A 17,779-nucleotide genomic window follows, 5' to 3' on the forward strand; every position below is an offset into this window, starting at 1 on the left:
ATGGAAGAAACAATACATTTGGAAAAGATTGATTGCTAAAATGGACAGGAGTTTGCCAGCATTAGGGTATGAGGGTGATGGCAAAAGAGAGGTAGAAGATAATTCCTAGGGTGTCTGTGTGGTTGGCTGTGTGACCAAGTAAGAAAGAATGAAAGAAAGAGAGAAAGAAATGGAAAGAGACAAAGAAAGAGAGAAAGGAAGAAAGAGAAAGTAATGAAGGAAGGAAGGAAACCACAATTTACTTACTAATACTATTTAGGAAATTTTTAAATGAGCACACTTCCTATCCAATCCTTTAAAATGGGGTCACAACCATACTCACAAGAATAAACAGGTTTGATAAGAAATAATTATAATAAATAAATTAAAAACTCAATTTAAGATTTTAGAGAAAGAATGACAAACCGTTTTCATAATGGTTTGCATTATGGGAATGGAAAGCAATAACAAAGAATTAATAAAGATAACAGCAGCTACAACAAAGTTTTGTACTTACTGTGGCACTCCTTTACTAGGGATTTAACATGTCTTTGAACCAGGCTAGTATTTTTATAAGATTGCTGTTATTTTATTAGTTCTCTGTTTACAAAGCTGCATAGGTTTTGAATGGTTCTCCAACCCTATTTTTTCCCTTAAGCTATGTTCTTTTTAGAGTATGATTTGCAAATCTCAGTGGCTTGGTAGGAGCGCATATGTCCCATTTATCTTTAGATAATCTTTAGTCAGAACTTTGGAAAGAAATTTTTAAAGTATTATATTGTGAAGGTCGAAGAAATCATTTCAAAAGAGAAAAAATAATAAAAATAAAAACCTAAGGAAAACACAATAATAGTGAAGATTTTAATACACTGCTTTTAGAATTTGACAGATTAAATACTATAAAACCAAGCAACATATACAATCAGTAAACTTAATAAAATTTTGTCTCCTACAAAATATATATAATACTTTCTAATACTCATTACATATTTATAAATGATCAAGTATTTGACTATAATGAAAATGTTACTTAACAGCAAAGAATAATCATGTTACAAACTACATGCTTTAATAATAAACCAACCAAATTCAACAAAAGAGCAAACTGAAAAGGATTTCTAAGCCTAGGAGAGTATCTAAACTGGAATCACAGGTAGAAATAAAAAGGAGAACAAAAACCCATCCAGAAGAGATAAGAATGTCCCAAAAGAAATATTTATAGCTTTAAATGTTTTATTACTAAAAAACAAGATCAAATATTCTGTTATGAAAGCCTTTGCATTGTTTTTCTAATTATAATGAGTATTTGTCATATATTAAGTAAATCATTCATAAATATTTTATTTAAAAATGGAAAGATGGAATGATCAGCAGTGTCAAAAGCAGTAATTATGATAAAGACAAAAGAGTGTCAATTAGGTGTGACTAATAATCACAGAGATTCTTATAGATGCAGTTTCCAGAATAAGATGGAGCAAGAGAAAAGCAAAACTAAATGTTTGGGTTTAGGAGTAACTAGAAGATGAATCTATCTTCTAGTTACTTTTTTCAAAAGTACATCTTTTTTTAAAAAAATAAAAAAGCCTGGATAAAAATGATAAGGAGAAGTCTATACCTAGAGAGTAGAAGAGCATAGCATGGAATAGAGGGATTATTTTAACCTGTTTTTAGGACCTCTTTTATCACCACCACTACAAACAAGTTTCTACTATTAGGATATGTCATTATTATCACGAGTCCAGTCTGTGTTTTCTGAGGACCTGACTGAATCTACATCAACCAGAGAGTTCACCTTGTCCACATGATGTCAAGTTTCAAAGAAATATACGATGATCTATCTTCTACTTTATACAGAAACATAGAAACAGATAGAGCAGCCTAAATGCTAAGGAAATGAAACACTTAAGCCTAAATTGGCTATGCTGGTATAAATATACCAGAACTCTAAACAGTTATCAATAAGATAATATCCAATTAAGCTTCTAAATTCCTGGAGGAGTAGCATATATTAGAGTCTCTAATTTTTTTTTATCAGAAATTAAGACATGCACATATCTGCAAAAAAAACCCTCATAAAACATTACAAAATAGTTGGTTCCATGACAAAAGCTTAGAAGTTTCATTCCTTATTAATTCCAACAGAAAACATAAACAGATGTCAAGGAAGTTTCTGTTAGATAAGAAGAAAATAAATTTTGGACTTTCCTATCAAAAAATTTAAAGTCCTTCTTATATTAATTCCTCAATGAAAGGTACACCATTTAGCATAGTTTCGGAATCAAAGTTTCCTATTCTTGAGTTTATCTTGTTACTATATAAAAAAAATATTTTCACCAGATTATGTTGAAGTTTATAAATATAATTCATTATATTTTAACTGCCTAATACAAACATCATATTTTACAAAAATAACAAAATTCCTTTAAAAATATGGGTTTTCAAAACTATAAAAACCCTGGAAGGCAACCTTGGCAATACTATTCAGGACATAGGTATGAGGAAAGATTTCATGACAAAGACGCCAAAAACAATTGCAACAAATTCAAAAATTGACAAATGGGATCTAATTAAATGAAAGAGCTCCTGCCCAGCAAAAGAAACTGTCAACAGAGTAAAAAGACAACCTATAGAATGAAAGAAAATTTTTGCAAACTATGCATCCAACAAAGATCTAATATCCAGCATGTATAAGAAATTTAAACAAATTTACAAGAAAAAAAAACCCATAAAAAAGTGGGCAAAGGACATGAACAGATACTTTTCAAAAGAAGACATACACATGGCCAACCATCATGTGAAAAAAAAGTTCAACATCCCTGATCATTAGAGAAATGCAAACAAAAACCACAATGAGATACCATCTCACACCAGTCGAATGGCTACAATTAAGAAGTCAAAAAATAACAGATGTTGGTGAGGTTGTGAAGAAAATGGAATACTTATACACTATTTGGAGTGTAAATTATTTTAGCCATTGTAGAAGACAGTGTGGTGATTTCTCAAAGACCAAAAACAGAAATAACATTTGACCCAGCAATCCTGTTATTGGGTAATAGGATTATAAATCATTCTCTTATAAAGACATATGCATGCATATTTCACTGAAGCACTATTCACAATAGCAAAGACATGGAATCAACCTAAATGTCCATCAGTGATAGACTGGATAAAGAAAATGTGGTACATATACTCCATGGAATACTATGCAGCCATAAAAAATGGCAAGATCATGTCCTTTACAGGGACATGGATGGAGCTGGAGGCCATTTTCCTTAGCAAACTAGCACAGGAACAGAAAACCAAATATCACATGTTCTCACTTATAAGTGGGAGCTAAATGATAATAACACATAGACATACAGAGGGAAACAACACACATTGGGGCTTTTTGGAGGGGGGAGGGGGGAGGAGGAAGAGGATCAGGAAAAACAACTAATGGGATCTAGGCTGAATACCTGGGTGATCTGTACAACAAACCTCCATGACACAGGTTTACCTGTATAATAAACGTGCACTTGTACCTCTGAACTTAAAATAAAAGTTAAAAAAAATGGGTTTATTACAAATCTTCATTTTAAAAGTTTTGTGCTTTGCCTGAATTTAAGGCTTTATCCTCACTGATTCTCAGCCTCTTTAATCTTGCCTCATCTATCTTCGCTTCTTTACAACATAAATGGAAACATCTGAGAAATGATTAATATATTAATATAAGTATTAATATAAGTATATAGCTATTAGAGCTATGTCAATGCAGACAATCTTTCCATTTATACCTATTTTTAACATTAAAATGTTCAAAAAGATGTAAGAACTTCTTTCAAGAGCTACATGGATCAGAGATCAAAAACTATAAAGCATATCTATGAGCTCAAGTTAAAAAGATGTGAACTTATACGATCAGAGAAATAATGTAGCAACATAAAAATACAGACAAAACACATGACTATCAGACAAAATGAGTGACAGACATCATTCCTAATACCTCAAAAATTAAGCCTGTCTTGGTAATGCTCTTAGCTACTATCTACAATATACCCACTGGTATATTGCAATGGTATTATTTTAGATCACTTACGAGTCTGAAACAATGCCTTCTGCTATTTCACAGACATGCACAAACAGGAGAGCGAATGTAAGAATCCATCTCAGGTTATGTCCAGGAAAATGAAGCCATGTGTTGTGGTGAATTTGTACTTTTGAGCTTTGGCTCCCCCATCCTGGAAAAAAAGAAAAGTTTTTTTTTAAAAAAAGACATAAACCAAAGGCTCAATTGTAATCATAAAAATAACTTAAATTATGATAACCTTTAAGGGGGAGTCCTGAAACCTTAATACTTTCTAGAGTAGCAATCAAAATCCTAGTCTATTTTCATTATTTAAAAGAATTACAACTAACTTTTACAAGACTACCCAGGCTGACGCATTCATATTTGTGGCATTACTCAGGAATGATATCAACTCTGGATGACGACATGGTTCTATCTCATGCTAATCAGAAGTTCTTCCTGACAGCTTTCTGATTAATTCAAAAGGAAATAAATTGATGATAATAATACAAGAAATTTGCTGTCAAAAAGCTTTGAAGACATGAAATCTACAGGGGACAAACCAAGAAAAGACATGTTTGGTTATAAAGTACAGGACTCATTAGTTGAGTCAACTCTGAATCATATACATATCATATGAGAAAAATTGTCATGTATGACTGGGCTGGCACTGTTATTCAACAAGTGGTACTGACACTTTTCTCAAAGGAAGTTAAAGTTCTCGATGATGAACTTTTAAGCAGGCTCAAAAACATCATAGGTCCACCCTTAGCTTGCCAATGAAGAAAACAATTCAAGATTATATGTTAGTAAAATTCTGATGGTTTCCAAACTACTATACAGTTTAGTTACTATGTAGAGTAATACAACTTCATATGTGGTGTGCTAGGAGGCCCCACTTTTGTCTCTTTTTGTTTCCCTTTTTTCTCATTTTTTTGACTCTAGAAAAAAAGCCTCACCTACTTCAAGACAAATAGGGGTTTGTGCTTGAAATATTGTAGGAAAGAATTTCTGTATAGGAAGCAGACTCTCCTTTTATTTGAAATGAGTATTGATTCATGTCTTAGTTGTTTTCAATTTACTTCAACATTGGAAGGTTAGTTATATTTAATATATTCTACTAGAACTTATGCTATAAACTCCCATAGGCAAGTTCTATGTCTTTTTTTGCAACATTATGATTTTCCTAGTACCTGATTGTTTTTGAGATTTATTTATGATCCCTCACTAATTCAAGTAACCAATGTCATAAATGAATTTTTTTCTATTTCCCTTTAACAACGTCCCCTCCAATTCTATTCTATTCTAATACCCTGGTGCCAGCCTCTGTGCTAGATGCTAAGGATACAAAATGGAATGTCACTGTTCTTGCTCTAAAAAGGTTACCCAGGTGTCAATACTTGGGGAGTTATTAATTGTGGAATTACAGTTTAAAAAACCAATTTTTCTACTGTTGGCAAAGGACATTCTTCATGACCTACCAATAATACTACATAAACAACAAGTGATATTTCTACATATGGCCACTCTGTTCTCAATATATTTAGCATCTGTACATTTGTTTAACATAACTATGTACCAAGAGTTATGTTGGCCTGTGTATATACCATATGATGAGTTCTTTATCCCTGTTACAACAATGCCAAGCACATAGTATCCTCTCAATTAATATTGTTAAATAAATAAATAAAAGCATATGAATAATTTTCAAACATTCCCTTAAAGCAGATCATTAAAATTTGCCATTTTCTTAAGAAAATGCATCTGAAAACTTTTTCACTTATTTAATTGGAAAAATATCATGCATGAAAAAATTAAACACAACTCAAAATAGTGGTTGCCTCCTGTGAAAAGACAGGAATGTAGGATATGGAAAGAGTAACAAGACCAGGAAATGGTACACAGAGAGAGGTCCTTTCACTCTTACTGCTATATTCTTTAGATGAGTGGCGGTAGGCTCAATGGATGTTTATTATATTATTCTCCATCATTTTATGTATCAAAATACTTCATAATTTTAAAGAAGTTGAAGGGTCTGTTTGGGCAAGTTATTCAAATTATTCATAATTGCCCTTGTCAGATTTTATATATATGTAAACTATAAAATAATAGAGGAAACTGTATTACTAACTTCTTTCCAAATAGTTTGTGAATGTCCTCTTTCTACAAAAAACACCATCCCATCACTCCCACTGTAACTTGCATGCTTGGCAGCTTTCAATTCCTCAAACACGTCACTCACTATTTTCCCCACCAGCTCCAAAGAGTGAGTTGTTTCAGCAGGTTAATGTGTTCCTGTACTTGTGGCATAGTCATTTCTTGTGACTAACACATCTGCCACACTGGACTATTCCCTGAAGGCAAGTACTCTTGTATTCATTTTCCATTCCCTTTACCTAGCCCAAAGTAAGTGCTCAACTAACGCTGTAGATCTATCTCATATATTTCTCTCTTTCCTTCTTTTTAAAAAATCACTACTGCTACCTGAAGCCCATTCCTAAGCAAGCATGTGACCTCAATTTCACCTACGGAAGATCACCTGTCAAAAATACATCGTTAAAAAACACAAAATACTTGCTTGTTCATTTCTCACAGGCATCAACTTCCTTGTTAGAGAAATTAAGTCAACATGACCCCAAACCTCAGCCATTAATGATATATATAAACATTAAGCGGTATAACATAGGACATTAGATTACTTACCAATAAACAATATTGGAAAAGTGATAAACAACAGAAAGACATGAGGGACCAGGTTGAGGGCATCCACAAAGCAGGAATTTTGTAACACACCATCATTGATATTATATGAAGTAATGTTGTTACCACAAAATGAAAGGCTCATCTCTTCTTATGTGGTTTACTCTAAAAGGGAGAGAAATGAGAAAGAAAAATCCTCTCATTAGTAAACTCTTGTTCATAAAATTGTAGCCTTGAATAGGGGCTATATCATAAAATTAATCCCCTTTATCTTGATAGCTGAGGAAATAAGAAACTCAATGCCAAAGTAACTTGAAGATTTCTTATAAAGGCTTGTATGTTCTGTAAGATCTTCTTTCCATAGCTTTTATTTCCAGAGAAAAATTCTTTAATGTGGAAAATGTATTATAATTAATATCTACCTTTAGTAGTACCTCAAACAAGTGTCTGACTAAAATGCTTTCAAAGAACCAAAATGGTCATGTATTAAGAAAGAGGAGAAAAAAGATTGAACCAATGACTAAAAAGTCAAAATGATATAATTTCAAATATTTTCTCACAGTCACTGAAAATGTACTAATAAACAACTCAAGTTGTTCAGTAAATTGTGACAGAGTTTGCTGAAACATTTCATTAGTTGTAGGAAACATTAATATTCAGAGACCAGTGTGGCGGTTAACAGTAAGTCTTTTTCTGAAAAATATTAAAAGTCAAATACTCAAGATGAATTAAATCTAACTCAAATGAACTAGTCAAGGAAACTACTCAGATAGTTTGAAACTCAGGATGCCTTTTAATTGGAAATTGGTACTCCATAAGTAGCAGTAGATGAGTTTAGAGAGGAAACAGAGGACAAGGTCACACAGTGCTTTGTAAGTCACTGTCTGGATTGTGACTTCTACTCTTAGTGAAATGGGCCACTGGGGAGTCCCGGGCAGAGGAGTGACATGCTCTCACTTACATGTTAATGGTCTTCTATTATTGCTGTCCTGAAACAGATGCAAGATGAGCAAAGGTCTGCTCCATCAAAATACTGCTGTGAAATTCCAGCAAAAGCTTTAACATTCTGAAAACTTATTTTATAATGCCTACTACTTACTTAGTACCTACTAAATTCTGGGCACTTTGCATATCTTAAATCCTCAGAACAACCTTGTAATGCTAGTGGTTACTCATCTTTTACAGTGGAGGATACTGAGGTTTAGATAAGTTCAGTAACTTGCCAATCAGTAGAGCAGCCAGGTCCACACCCAAATGTCTGATTTATAACTATTTCTTTCCACTGTATCACACAACCACCAACCTGCTTTTTAAAGAAAGTATCTTAGCTATTTTTTAAAACAAGTAGCAGTTTAAGATTTTAACCTCACTAGACTTCATGTCTTTTCCACATTTATGTCACAGTGGATTCTGAGCTGTATTACCATAGCCTGGCAAAAATTTTATTAACTAGCATAGTACCTTTTCTTTCCTTTCATTGATAATTGATTTAGCAATGGCCACAAACAATACTTTTTCTAGAAGAAAAAGAGTGTTACACAGAAAAGATTGTCAATGGTAGGTAAATCATTAGAGAAATCAAATTTCAAGCAAAGGTATATAAAGAATTATATGACTAGCTCAGCTAAAGAGTCTGCGTATTTACAGTCTTAAATGCTTATACAGAATGCCTCTCACATATTGTTCCTGATAAGCTCTTTTTATAATAAATCATTGATATGCTCCTAGTTGAGTCTTTCCCTCATATTTGTTAAAAAATTTACATTTTTAAAACCTCAAGGTGAAGTTATACACTTGGTAAATTCTTACAAGCTATTAAGGTTTTAATCTGGATAAAAGAATAAAAAGGAATTGAAGTTTTTAAACAACTGCAGAATGGAAGTTATTAATTTATGGGTATATGTTAGATATATTTCTGGCAAAGACAGACAAAAACAAAACTAAAAACTAATAGCTAGTAATGAAATTTTTTAGACTACTTCTTTATTTAGTAGAAATGATAAAAGGAAACTGAAAGCCCATTCTCAATTGAAAAACATATATATAAACTTTCCTTGCACAAACTAGAAAATAATTTTTATTTTAGCAACTTTTATAATCTTATTCAAAATTATAATATTCCAGTTGGCCATATTTATAAACTATTAATATTGAAGTAGATGCTAAAGTATAACCTGCTGCTTTGCAAATTACATCTGTCATTAGCTATAAGCATTGCTTGCCTGGTGTTAAATCAATCCTGAAATCTACCAATGAAATCGCCTTTAGATAAATGTGTGTAACTGTGGACTGAAGATCTCAGATAAATACAATCACCTGAAAAATTTAAGAACATTTTCAGCTATATACTATATATCTGGGAATCTATGCCATTAACTAATTAACTTTAAAAACATTTATTGATGTTTACCACCTGCTAGTTACTAGGAATCCAATTGGGCACGTCAGAAACAGTACCTGTGATCTTAGACTATATAAATCATTTTATCTTAGTCTCAGTAGATCTGGGTATATTGTAAAGGTATATGATCTAAAAGATAGGAAAATAACCAATGATAAAATCATGCAAAGGTGTAAACTTCAAGTTGGTAAATAAACGCTTTAGAATGATTTTTCCTGTCTGCCATAAACTCTAACTTCACATTTCTGACTGGCTCGGAACCTGTCCATTAGCTCACTACATGTCTCCTTTCACCTTTTCTTTTGACTCCTCCTTTATCCTTTCCCTTTAACCCGCAGTCTTTATCCAACATCCTGAGTCCATGTGGTACATTCTAACAATTGGCTTCCATTACAACCCAACATGGACAAAAAGAGGGAGGCAATAAACTTATTGCTGATATATTGATAATTATTGTGTTTATCAAAGGCATTTTATTGAATCCACGTTTCTAGGGATCAATTGCCATTTAATGTTTCCCTCCCAGACACCAGGTTCAATTGGGAATGTTCTAGGAAGGGTATAAATCGCTGTTCTTTCTGGCTAAACTATGTCACCTGACATCCTTCAGCTCCACCCCTTCTGGAGCTGTTTGGATTCAGCTAAGCACTAACAGAGGCCCAAGCATCAAGGAGGGAGAGAAAAGGTAGGGTCGATGGGGAGATACAGTATTTTCCTTTCCACAAGCATAAGCCATCAAAACATGTTCAGGTGTTTATGAAAGTTGATAGAATTAGAGAACTTGACTGAATAAATTTTAAAAATAAAGATCAAAGTGAAATTTTGCTTCTAATATATGTCTACAGAGCATATAAGATACGATGGAAATACTCCTAATTATCTACCTTATAATTTCATGGCAAGAATCACAACCTCAGTGTTCTTATTCCTTGAAATGCATTACATGAAATTCCACACATCTAGGGTGTATAAATTTTGGATTTGGTTGGTGAATATAATACTTGACTTATCCAGTCTGTTGGTTCCTCTGCAAGGGAGGAACAGTAATTATCTGATTTAATTCTAAAAACACATTAAAGTGTTGAGGCATATAAGGTACATCATTTATTTTGGCCAGCCCTGTCCTTTGGAAATAGACTATAAGTAAAGCAAGTGAAAACTTGCCTGCCTTCCTGCTCACTTAGCAGAAAGCATTAGTTCTGATCAAACAGCAATTGCAGAGAGCTTAAAATGCTGGAAACACCTGGAGAAAGCATGCTAAACTTAAATAAAAGATTTCATTCTTATATGTAAAACGATTAATTCTTTAGTCGTTTAGAGACTAACCACATTATGTTATGAAAGAGAAACATGACATTTTAAAGAACTTAGGGCTTTATCATTATCTAGGGCATTTTCAGGATGGACATCAATTGCAAAAACAAATGCTGTAATCACCTCCTTGAAGTGATTCAGTCCATAGTTCATGAAATAAGAACTAGAAGATGTATAGCTAGTTAGCTAGCTACCATGGCTATACTTACGACCGATCCAAGTAGGAAAATCACTGGCAAAAATGACCACTGACTTTTGACTTAGTGCCTGATCTGAATCCACCCATACTCTTCAGTGGCTGTGAAGTACCAACCCACACCAAAAGAAGCATTGGAATTACACAGTAGATATTCCTCAGACAGACACTGAAATGGGATTTGTTTTTTAATCCCAAACTGAACAAATAAAGCAAAAAATAAATACCTTGGGCAATAGCTTCACGCTGCTTCAAACCCCTGCGGGTGCACTTGAGCTACCTTCAAAACACCGACTTCCTACACTGTCTTAAGATGTAAATTTCAAACCTGCGTCCAGCAGGACTCCTAAAAACAGCAAAGAGTAACAAACATTAAGCAGAAATAGAAAACGACTTCTTGAACAATACAAGAACTGTCTACAGGAAAGGTGGTAATAATAACTCTTAATAACAACTCCTTTCACTGTTTCCAGCTGATTTGAGGAGGAGCCCGCAGTTTTAAAGTAAAACTAGAAACCTGAATCCCCACCCCCTCACTTCTCCAGCCGGGCCTCGTCCCGTAATTCTAGAAATAGCGATCGCGAAAGCTAAGTGCCGAGAGAGTGCGAGGGAGCTTTTGGGTAGCAGAAATGTTAGCTCAAAATCGACAGTTTACAGTTATTTCTTAAAATGTTTAAACAGCATTCATATAAAAGACACGGATTCACTTACTCCGATGACAGTTTTCCTCCCCTAGGCGAAGCACGCAGTGCGCCGGAGCGGATTATTTTTAGGGTGGTGGGAGACCAGCTGCTGCCTCCTATCGAGTTTCTAAATTCCACAGACTGCTCTGGGCCGGGACAGACTCCGCGACTGTGAGGCAGGAAACTGGGCAAAGCCCCGCGCGCCGCGCCTGGGGTCGGAGACCCTCCCCATCCCTGCTCTGCCCAGCTGTAACCTGGGGCGCGCGACGCTGCGATTTCACAAACCCGACTGATAAGGCGTCCTCTAAACTTCATTAGACACTGGAACTTGAAATATGATTCCATGATTCTCCGGAGTCGGGTTTTCAAACGTCAAAACACTCAAGGTATTCTTTTCTTTTTTCTTTTTTTTTTTTTTTTTTTTTCTTGTCCTGTTATAACTATTTTTCCCTTAAATCAAGCTCTGGTATTCTTGTTTCTTTGTTTTGTTTTGTTTTGTTATTTTTTCACGCTCTGTAAGCACTCTTTTATCAGCCACAGAAAGAAGTGGATTTGCAGGTTCGCTGCTTCCCCCTGAACGGATCCGGGGAATGAAGGGCTCATTCTAGGTAGAGGCACCCACTGCTGGGCTATTCGTGCACGAATGTCTCACAGGAGCAAGGCAGGCTCAAGTCGAGTTTTCCACCTTTTCCCCAGCGACCTGGAAAACTTGGCTACTCTGGGGGACCAGCCGCCGCGCAATCTAAGGGCGACCCTTGCCCACCGTCCCCGAAAGTGAGACGCCGGTTCCCATGGACTGCACAAACAGTTCCCCCTCTTCTCCTGTTCCCAACCAGAGACATAATAAACTCTCGAGATAACGTGTTTATAAAACGATCATCCCCCAACTACTCCCCCGCAAAACGCAAGCGGTGAATTTTGCCCCCGACAACCCTCTTTAATTAACACTGGATTTTCTCAAGAGCCAGTTTTGAGTCAGCTCGAGATAAGCATTGTTTTCAGCAACTGTCCTATTCCAGTAAAACATGGTCAGTCGGACGGACTGCTGCCCCCGAGGCTCCGCGCGCCATCCTCAAGGGGCACTGCTGGAGGACTGCGGGCTGCTGGCGCTGGTCCCCAGCCAGACCTGACCCCTAAACACCGGTGGCCTCCTGGCCTCTGCGATGTAGTGGGCCCAGGCCGACTCCAGCCCTACCAGTCCCAAGGGATTTTTCCGCGGGCGCCCCACGCTTGATAAGGTCGCTGCATTTCCGGGTGAGTGCCTGGCCTGCGCCAGCGGCAGGGACTTGAACCCGCGGCCTCTAAAGATGTGCGAGGCCACTTAGGCGAAAACCTGGGACGGTCCGAAGACTCCGTTCTTGTGGCCTTTGAACGCTTGACAACTGTACCCTGGCGCTGCCCGCAGCGACGCAGGGAGATAAGAGCTCCCACTTCAACAGTGAGGATCCTAATACTATGGATGGAGCCCAGGGAGACCGTGTGAGCAAGTTGGACGTGGGGCCAGACTCCCCAAGGCATCTGTGGAGAGAGAACTGGAAATAGGGGGTGCAGATAATCCCAAGATGAAAACTCTGAGTGTGACTACAGAAAATGAAGTTTACTTGAGGATTTTTAAAGAATATTACAATTATTAAGGTTATTTACAATGATATTTAAAAATCATGCTTATTGTAGAAACTTTGGAAGATGTGATACTGTAACAGTGGAGGTCAGTGAGCCCCCCTCCATAGATACACATGTGCACACACACCCATAAAACTACTGAAAACATTTTTGTTATAGTTTAACAAACACAGGCCGTAGGGTGCATTGATTAAGAGGGTGGACTAGGAAGGCATCCTGCTCGATATCAAATCCTGCTAGTTAGTTCAGTGACTGAACAGTCATATAAACCCCCTGTGTATCAGCTTCCTGTTTAATGGGACAATAAAGGTAAACAATTGAAATAATTTAAAATAATTTAAATGGCTACATAATATTCCATTGAAAGTCTATACAATAACTTAAAATTAATTTTCCCATTGTTTGAGATATAGTTGCTAAATTGTACTAATATCTGTGATCATATGATAACTTTTTTTCAGAAATTTTTTTTCTTTCTAACAAGGAATTTTTTAAGATAAATTATCTGAAAAATAATTACAGGATCAAAAGTGGTAAATATCTTTAAGGCGGTCAACATAGAATGCAAAATCACCTTTCTAAAAAGTTTGTGGTAAGTCCCCCAAATTATATGAGATGACCTATTAGGCTTATACTCAAGTATTGGATATTGCTATTTTTTTATTTTAAAAAATATCTTAAGTTGACAGATAATATTCAATTCTGTTATGAACATTCAACATTTCCACAATGTTGATTAATCGTTGTATCCCCTCTTTTGTGGCAGTTTGTTCACATACTTGTGTATTTCATGGGTCTTAATGAAGTTTATCATTTGTATAAATATTTAATAAGAGGATACTAAAATCAAATGTTTTATAAGAGGATACTAATCCTGCTTCCCATATAAGACACATTTTTCCCAATTTGTCATATTTAAAAAAAAAGTGCTGCCTTTAAAAAAATAAGAAAAAAGTTTTTATGTATTTAAAAAAGATTTATTAGAGCACACACTATGTGCTAGACACAGAAGCTAATGATGAGTCAGATCTCTAGGGTTTATTGTAATTCATTGAACTTTCTTTTAAGGGAAATTTTATGTTAGCAAATTTGCTGCTTGTTGCCATTGCAATGTATTACAATGCTTTCATTAATAAATATTTACCTTTATTTATATTTGTTTAAAGGCTTTTGTAAAAATTTCATTTTGGAATTTATTTTGGCATTAAAATTTTCATGGGATGAAAATCTACATTAATATTTTATTTGTTACATGAACACCATTTACTGAATAACCTTTTTCTTCTGCATTGTGGTATGATACCACCTTTGTCATATACACACAATTAGTTCATAATAAGATTTGTTTCTGGGCTAACTATTCTGTTTATTTGATGTGTTTCAATTTTTTATTATATTGCTATGATTAGACTGATTTGATTATTAAAGATTAAATTGTATTTTAACCCTCATAGTGCCAGTCCCCTTTTCACTCTTTTCAAAGTTTTCAAAGCACCTCTCTTTTGGGGATTTTATTGGAATTTCATTAAATCTAGAAAGTAATTTATAAAGAACATATTTTTAGTGCTTTGTCTCTTCACCCAGAAATGTAGTTTCCCATTTATTTGTCTTCCTTTTACCTCAATATTAAATTTATGCAGGTCTGTGCATATTTTATAAAGATTGATCATACAAATTTCCTATTTATATTTTAATATTTGTACTGCTATTAAGGATGTACTATTGATTTTGTCCAAAAAATTGTATATTTATCTTATATCCAGACACTTTAGTAGGACTTCTCAATAATTGCAGAACTATTTCACCCTGTTACCTTGACTTTACAGAAAACATTATTTCATCTGCAAATAGTGGTACCCTTCCTTCCCTTTTTCAAATACTTACAGCTTGTTTGCATTTTATCTCTAATTTTCATTAACCAAATTCCATAAGTATTAAATAATACAAAAAGATAAATCATTGTTTCTGTCAGAAATATATACAATATATTTTTAAATCAACATTGGTAAGTATAATTTTCATAAAATAAAAAGTATCTATGATACATGTAAAATCCAAACTCTTTTGAAATAGCCCTGATTCCAGATATGAAGTATTTCTATCTCTCCAGGAAGTTTTCCTATGCCTTTAACTAGTCAGTCTAACCATCTCTTACTTAGGGTAACAAATGATCTGAGGTCTATCACTAGAGATTAGTTCACAAATGTCATATAAAAGGAGTCATACAGTACGTACTCTCTTGTGTCTGGCTTCTTCAGGTAAGCATAATATTTTTGAGATTCATCCATGTTGTTATATATATCAATTTTATTCCTTTTATTGCTGAGAAGAATTTCACTGTATGAATATGCACAGTTTGTTTATTCATTCACCTATCTGTATATGTTTAGGTTATTTCCCATTTTTGGCAGTGATGAACGAAGTTTCAGTGAACAGTTTTGTAAACATAGTTTTTTTTTTTTTCTTCTTGGGTAAATGTTAAGCAGTGGATTTGCTGAGTCATATGGTAACCATACATTTAACTTTACAGAAATTATCAAAATATTCTTCAAAGTGATTGAAACATTTTACATTCCCTCAAGAAAATTATGACTGTTCCAGTTGCTCCACAATCTTGCCAATATTTAGTATTGTCATTGTTGTTGTTTTTCTAAATTTTAGTCCTCATATTGCATGTGAACTGGTTCTTGATTTTAATTTGCAACTACCTTACAACAAATGATTTTGAACACATATTTTCATCTACCTTATGGTTTTAATTTGCATCTACCTTACAACAAATGATTTTGAACACATATTTTCATGGTACTACTGGTCATTTATATATTTTTTCATGGTAGGCATAACTCTATGGTGGCTCCCATGATAATTGCTCCTGGTGTTACTCCCGTTATTACATTATGTTACATGACAAAAGGGATTTTGCAGATGTAATTAGGGTTCCTAATTAGTTGACTTTAAAATAGGCAGATTAGAGTAACATCAGGAAGATGACAAAATAAGAGCCACCAGCCTTTATACTTCCACAAAACACAACAATTAGACAGCTATCCACAAACAAAAATGGACCTAGGAGGGCTCAAAAATCCAGTTAGCAAAAACACAGTGGGGGAAAAAAAAAAAGGTCACTTGAAAGATTGGCTTAGCAATGTCTGCAGATGGATATAAACAAATAGGGATGGGGTATCTGTATCAGCCATATGTTGGTCCCATCATGATCCACAGTGGCTACTCTGTATAGGACCTTGGTAGTCTTAACCACTGAGTACCTCAAAAACCCCCACAGCAGAAAACACTGTAGTGTTTGTTGGCACTGACCCCACTGGCCTTCTCTACAGAGGATATCAGCAGCTTTTGCCATTGAAGTAACCAACAGCCATCCCACCATAGATCTCCAGGAGAGGGAAACATTGCTGCCCACTCTCTAAAAGGATGTGCTTTTGTGTTGACCAGAGACCAGGACTGCCACCCCTAACCCCAACCTCATGCATGCTCTGGAACTCAGAGTCACAGCTTCTCAGTACACACATACACCTTGGACACCAGTTCTGTGAACACTCTGCATATGTCCACACTCCATACCTAGCTCTATGACTGTTGCACATATACTTGTGTCTCAGGCACTAGAGCCACTGCTGTCAAAGTAGAGCCAGTGCCCTGAACACAGCGCCACTGTCTGTCTTCATCTGTTTATACTCTGGACCCTGGCTATATGGTCACTTCTACATCTCAAACATTGGAACTCCTGTCAGTGTGAGCTAGCCAGGGCCCTGGACCCTGGAGCTGCTATCTGTCCACAAGTGCCTGTGTTCCAGACTCTATCTCTGTGGCTGCTGCACAGATGCCCACTTGTGCATCAGACACCATTGCCACTGCCACAGTGAGGGTGCCCATGTGCTGGGCTTGGCCCCAAGAGGGATCCTCTCAACAATGACATCCCCTGTGAGACAAGAAGAGATCAAGAGGTTCCTAGAAGCCACCAAAGATCCCAACTGTTTTTATCACCACTGCAGATATGCATTGCCTTGGCCATTAAAGAATCCTTCAATCTTTGCCAGTGTTAACCTCAGCCGATGTGGAGATTTCACCACTGGGCCTTCCCCAAAGCCATAATTTCCACATCTCATTTAGTCAATGCCCTCACACTCACATGCAGGTGAATGTCTTTGCCCAGCTAAGCTAGTCTATAAAGTCTGGAAGGAATAACTACTCCATCAATTGCTCAGATATCAATGCAAAACTATAAGATACATGAAAAGTCAAGGAAACAAAGTACCAGAGAAACACAATTTTCAAGGGACTGACCTAAAAGAAGTAGAGATTTATAAATTGTTGGGCAAATAATTTAAAATAATTGTCTTATGGAAGCTCAGTGAGTTCAAAGAGAACTTTTTGTGCAATTTGCCAGTCTGTATCTTTTTATTGGGGCATTTAGACCGTTTGCATTTAAGGTTAATATTGTTATGTGTGAATTTGATTCTGCCATTTTGATACTAGCTGGTTATTTTGCCTGTTAGTTGATGCAGTTTCTTCATTATGTCAATGGTCTTTACCATTTGGTATGTTTTTGCAGTGGCTGGTACTGGTTGTTCCTTTCTATGTTTAGTGCTTCCTTCAGGAGCTCTCGTAAGGCAGGCCTGGTGGTGACGAAATCTGTCAGCAGTTGCTTGTCCATAAAGGATTTTGTTTCTCTTTTACTTATGAAGCTTAGTTTGGTTGGATATGAAATCTGGGATGAAAGTTTTTCTTTAATGATGTTGAATGTTGGCCCCCACTCTCTTCTGGCTTATAGGGTTTCTGCTGAGAGATCTACTGTGAATCTGATGGACTTCCCTTTA

The 17,779-nt window shown here is 35.6% G+C and overlaps 1 protein-coding gene across 7 annotated transcripts in view; it reads right to left on the bottom strand.

The window, feature by feature from the left end:
• ABCC9 (ATP binding cassette subfamily C member 9) overlaps nucleotides 1–17,779 on the bottom strand; it is a 164,595-nt gene that overhangs the window by 139,447 nt on the left and 7,369 nt on the right. For 2 of the 7 annotated variants that reach the window (XM_021666847.2, XM_021666842.2), the window contains exons 1-4: nucleotides 11,347–12,135; nucleotides 10,863–10,981; nucleotides 6,728–6,889; nucleotides 4,055–4,196 (exon numbers count right to left, since the gene is read on the bottom strand). In XM_021666847.2, the coding sequence (XP_021522522.1) occupies nucleotides 4,055–4,196; nucleotides 6,728–6,869 (284 nt within the window). In that variant the 5' untranslated portion in view covers nucleotides 6,870–6,889; nucleotides 10,863–10,981; nucleotides 11,347–12,135. Of the gene's footprint in view, nucleotides 1–4,054; nucleotides 4,197–6,727; nucleotides 6,890–10,862; nucleotides 10,982–11,346; nucleotides 12,137–17,779 lie in introns of those variants that run through there. The other 5 variants (XM_021666848.2, XM_021666846.2, XM_064377331.1 and 2 more) reach the window with 4 other exon arrangements.

Source organism: Aotus nancymaae, unplaced genomic scaffold (assembly GCF_030222135.1).
Source record: "Aotus nancymaae isolate 86718 unplaced genomic scaffold, 86718_ANA_hifiasm-v0.15.2.pri h1tg000016l, whole genome shotgun sequence".
NCBI lineage: Eukaryota > Metazoa > Chordata > Mammalia > Primates > Aotidae > Aotus > Aotus nancymaae.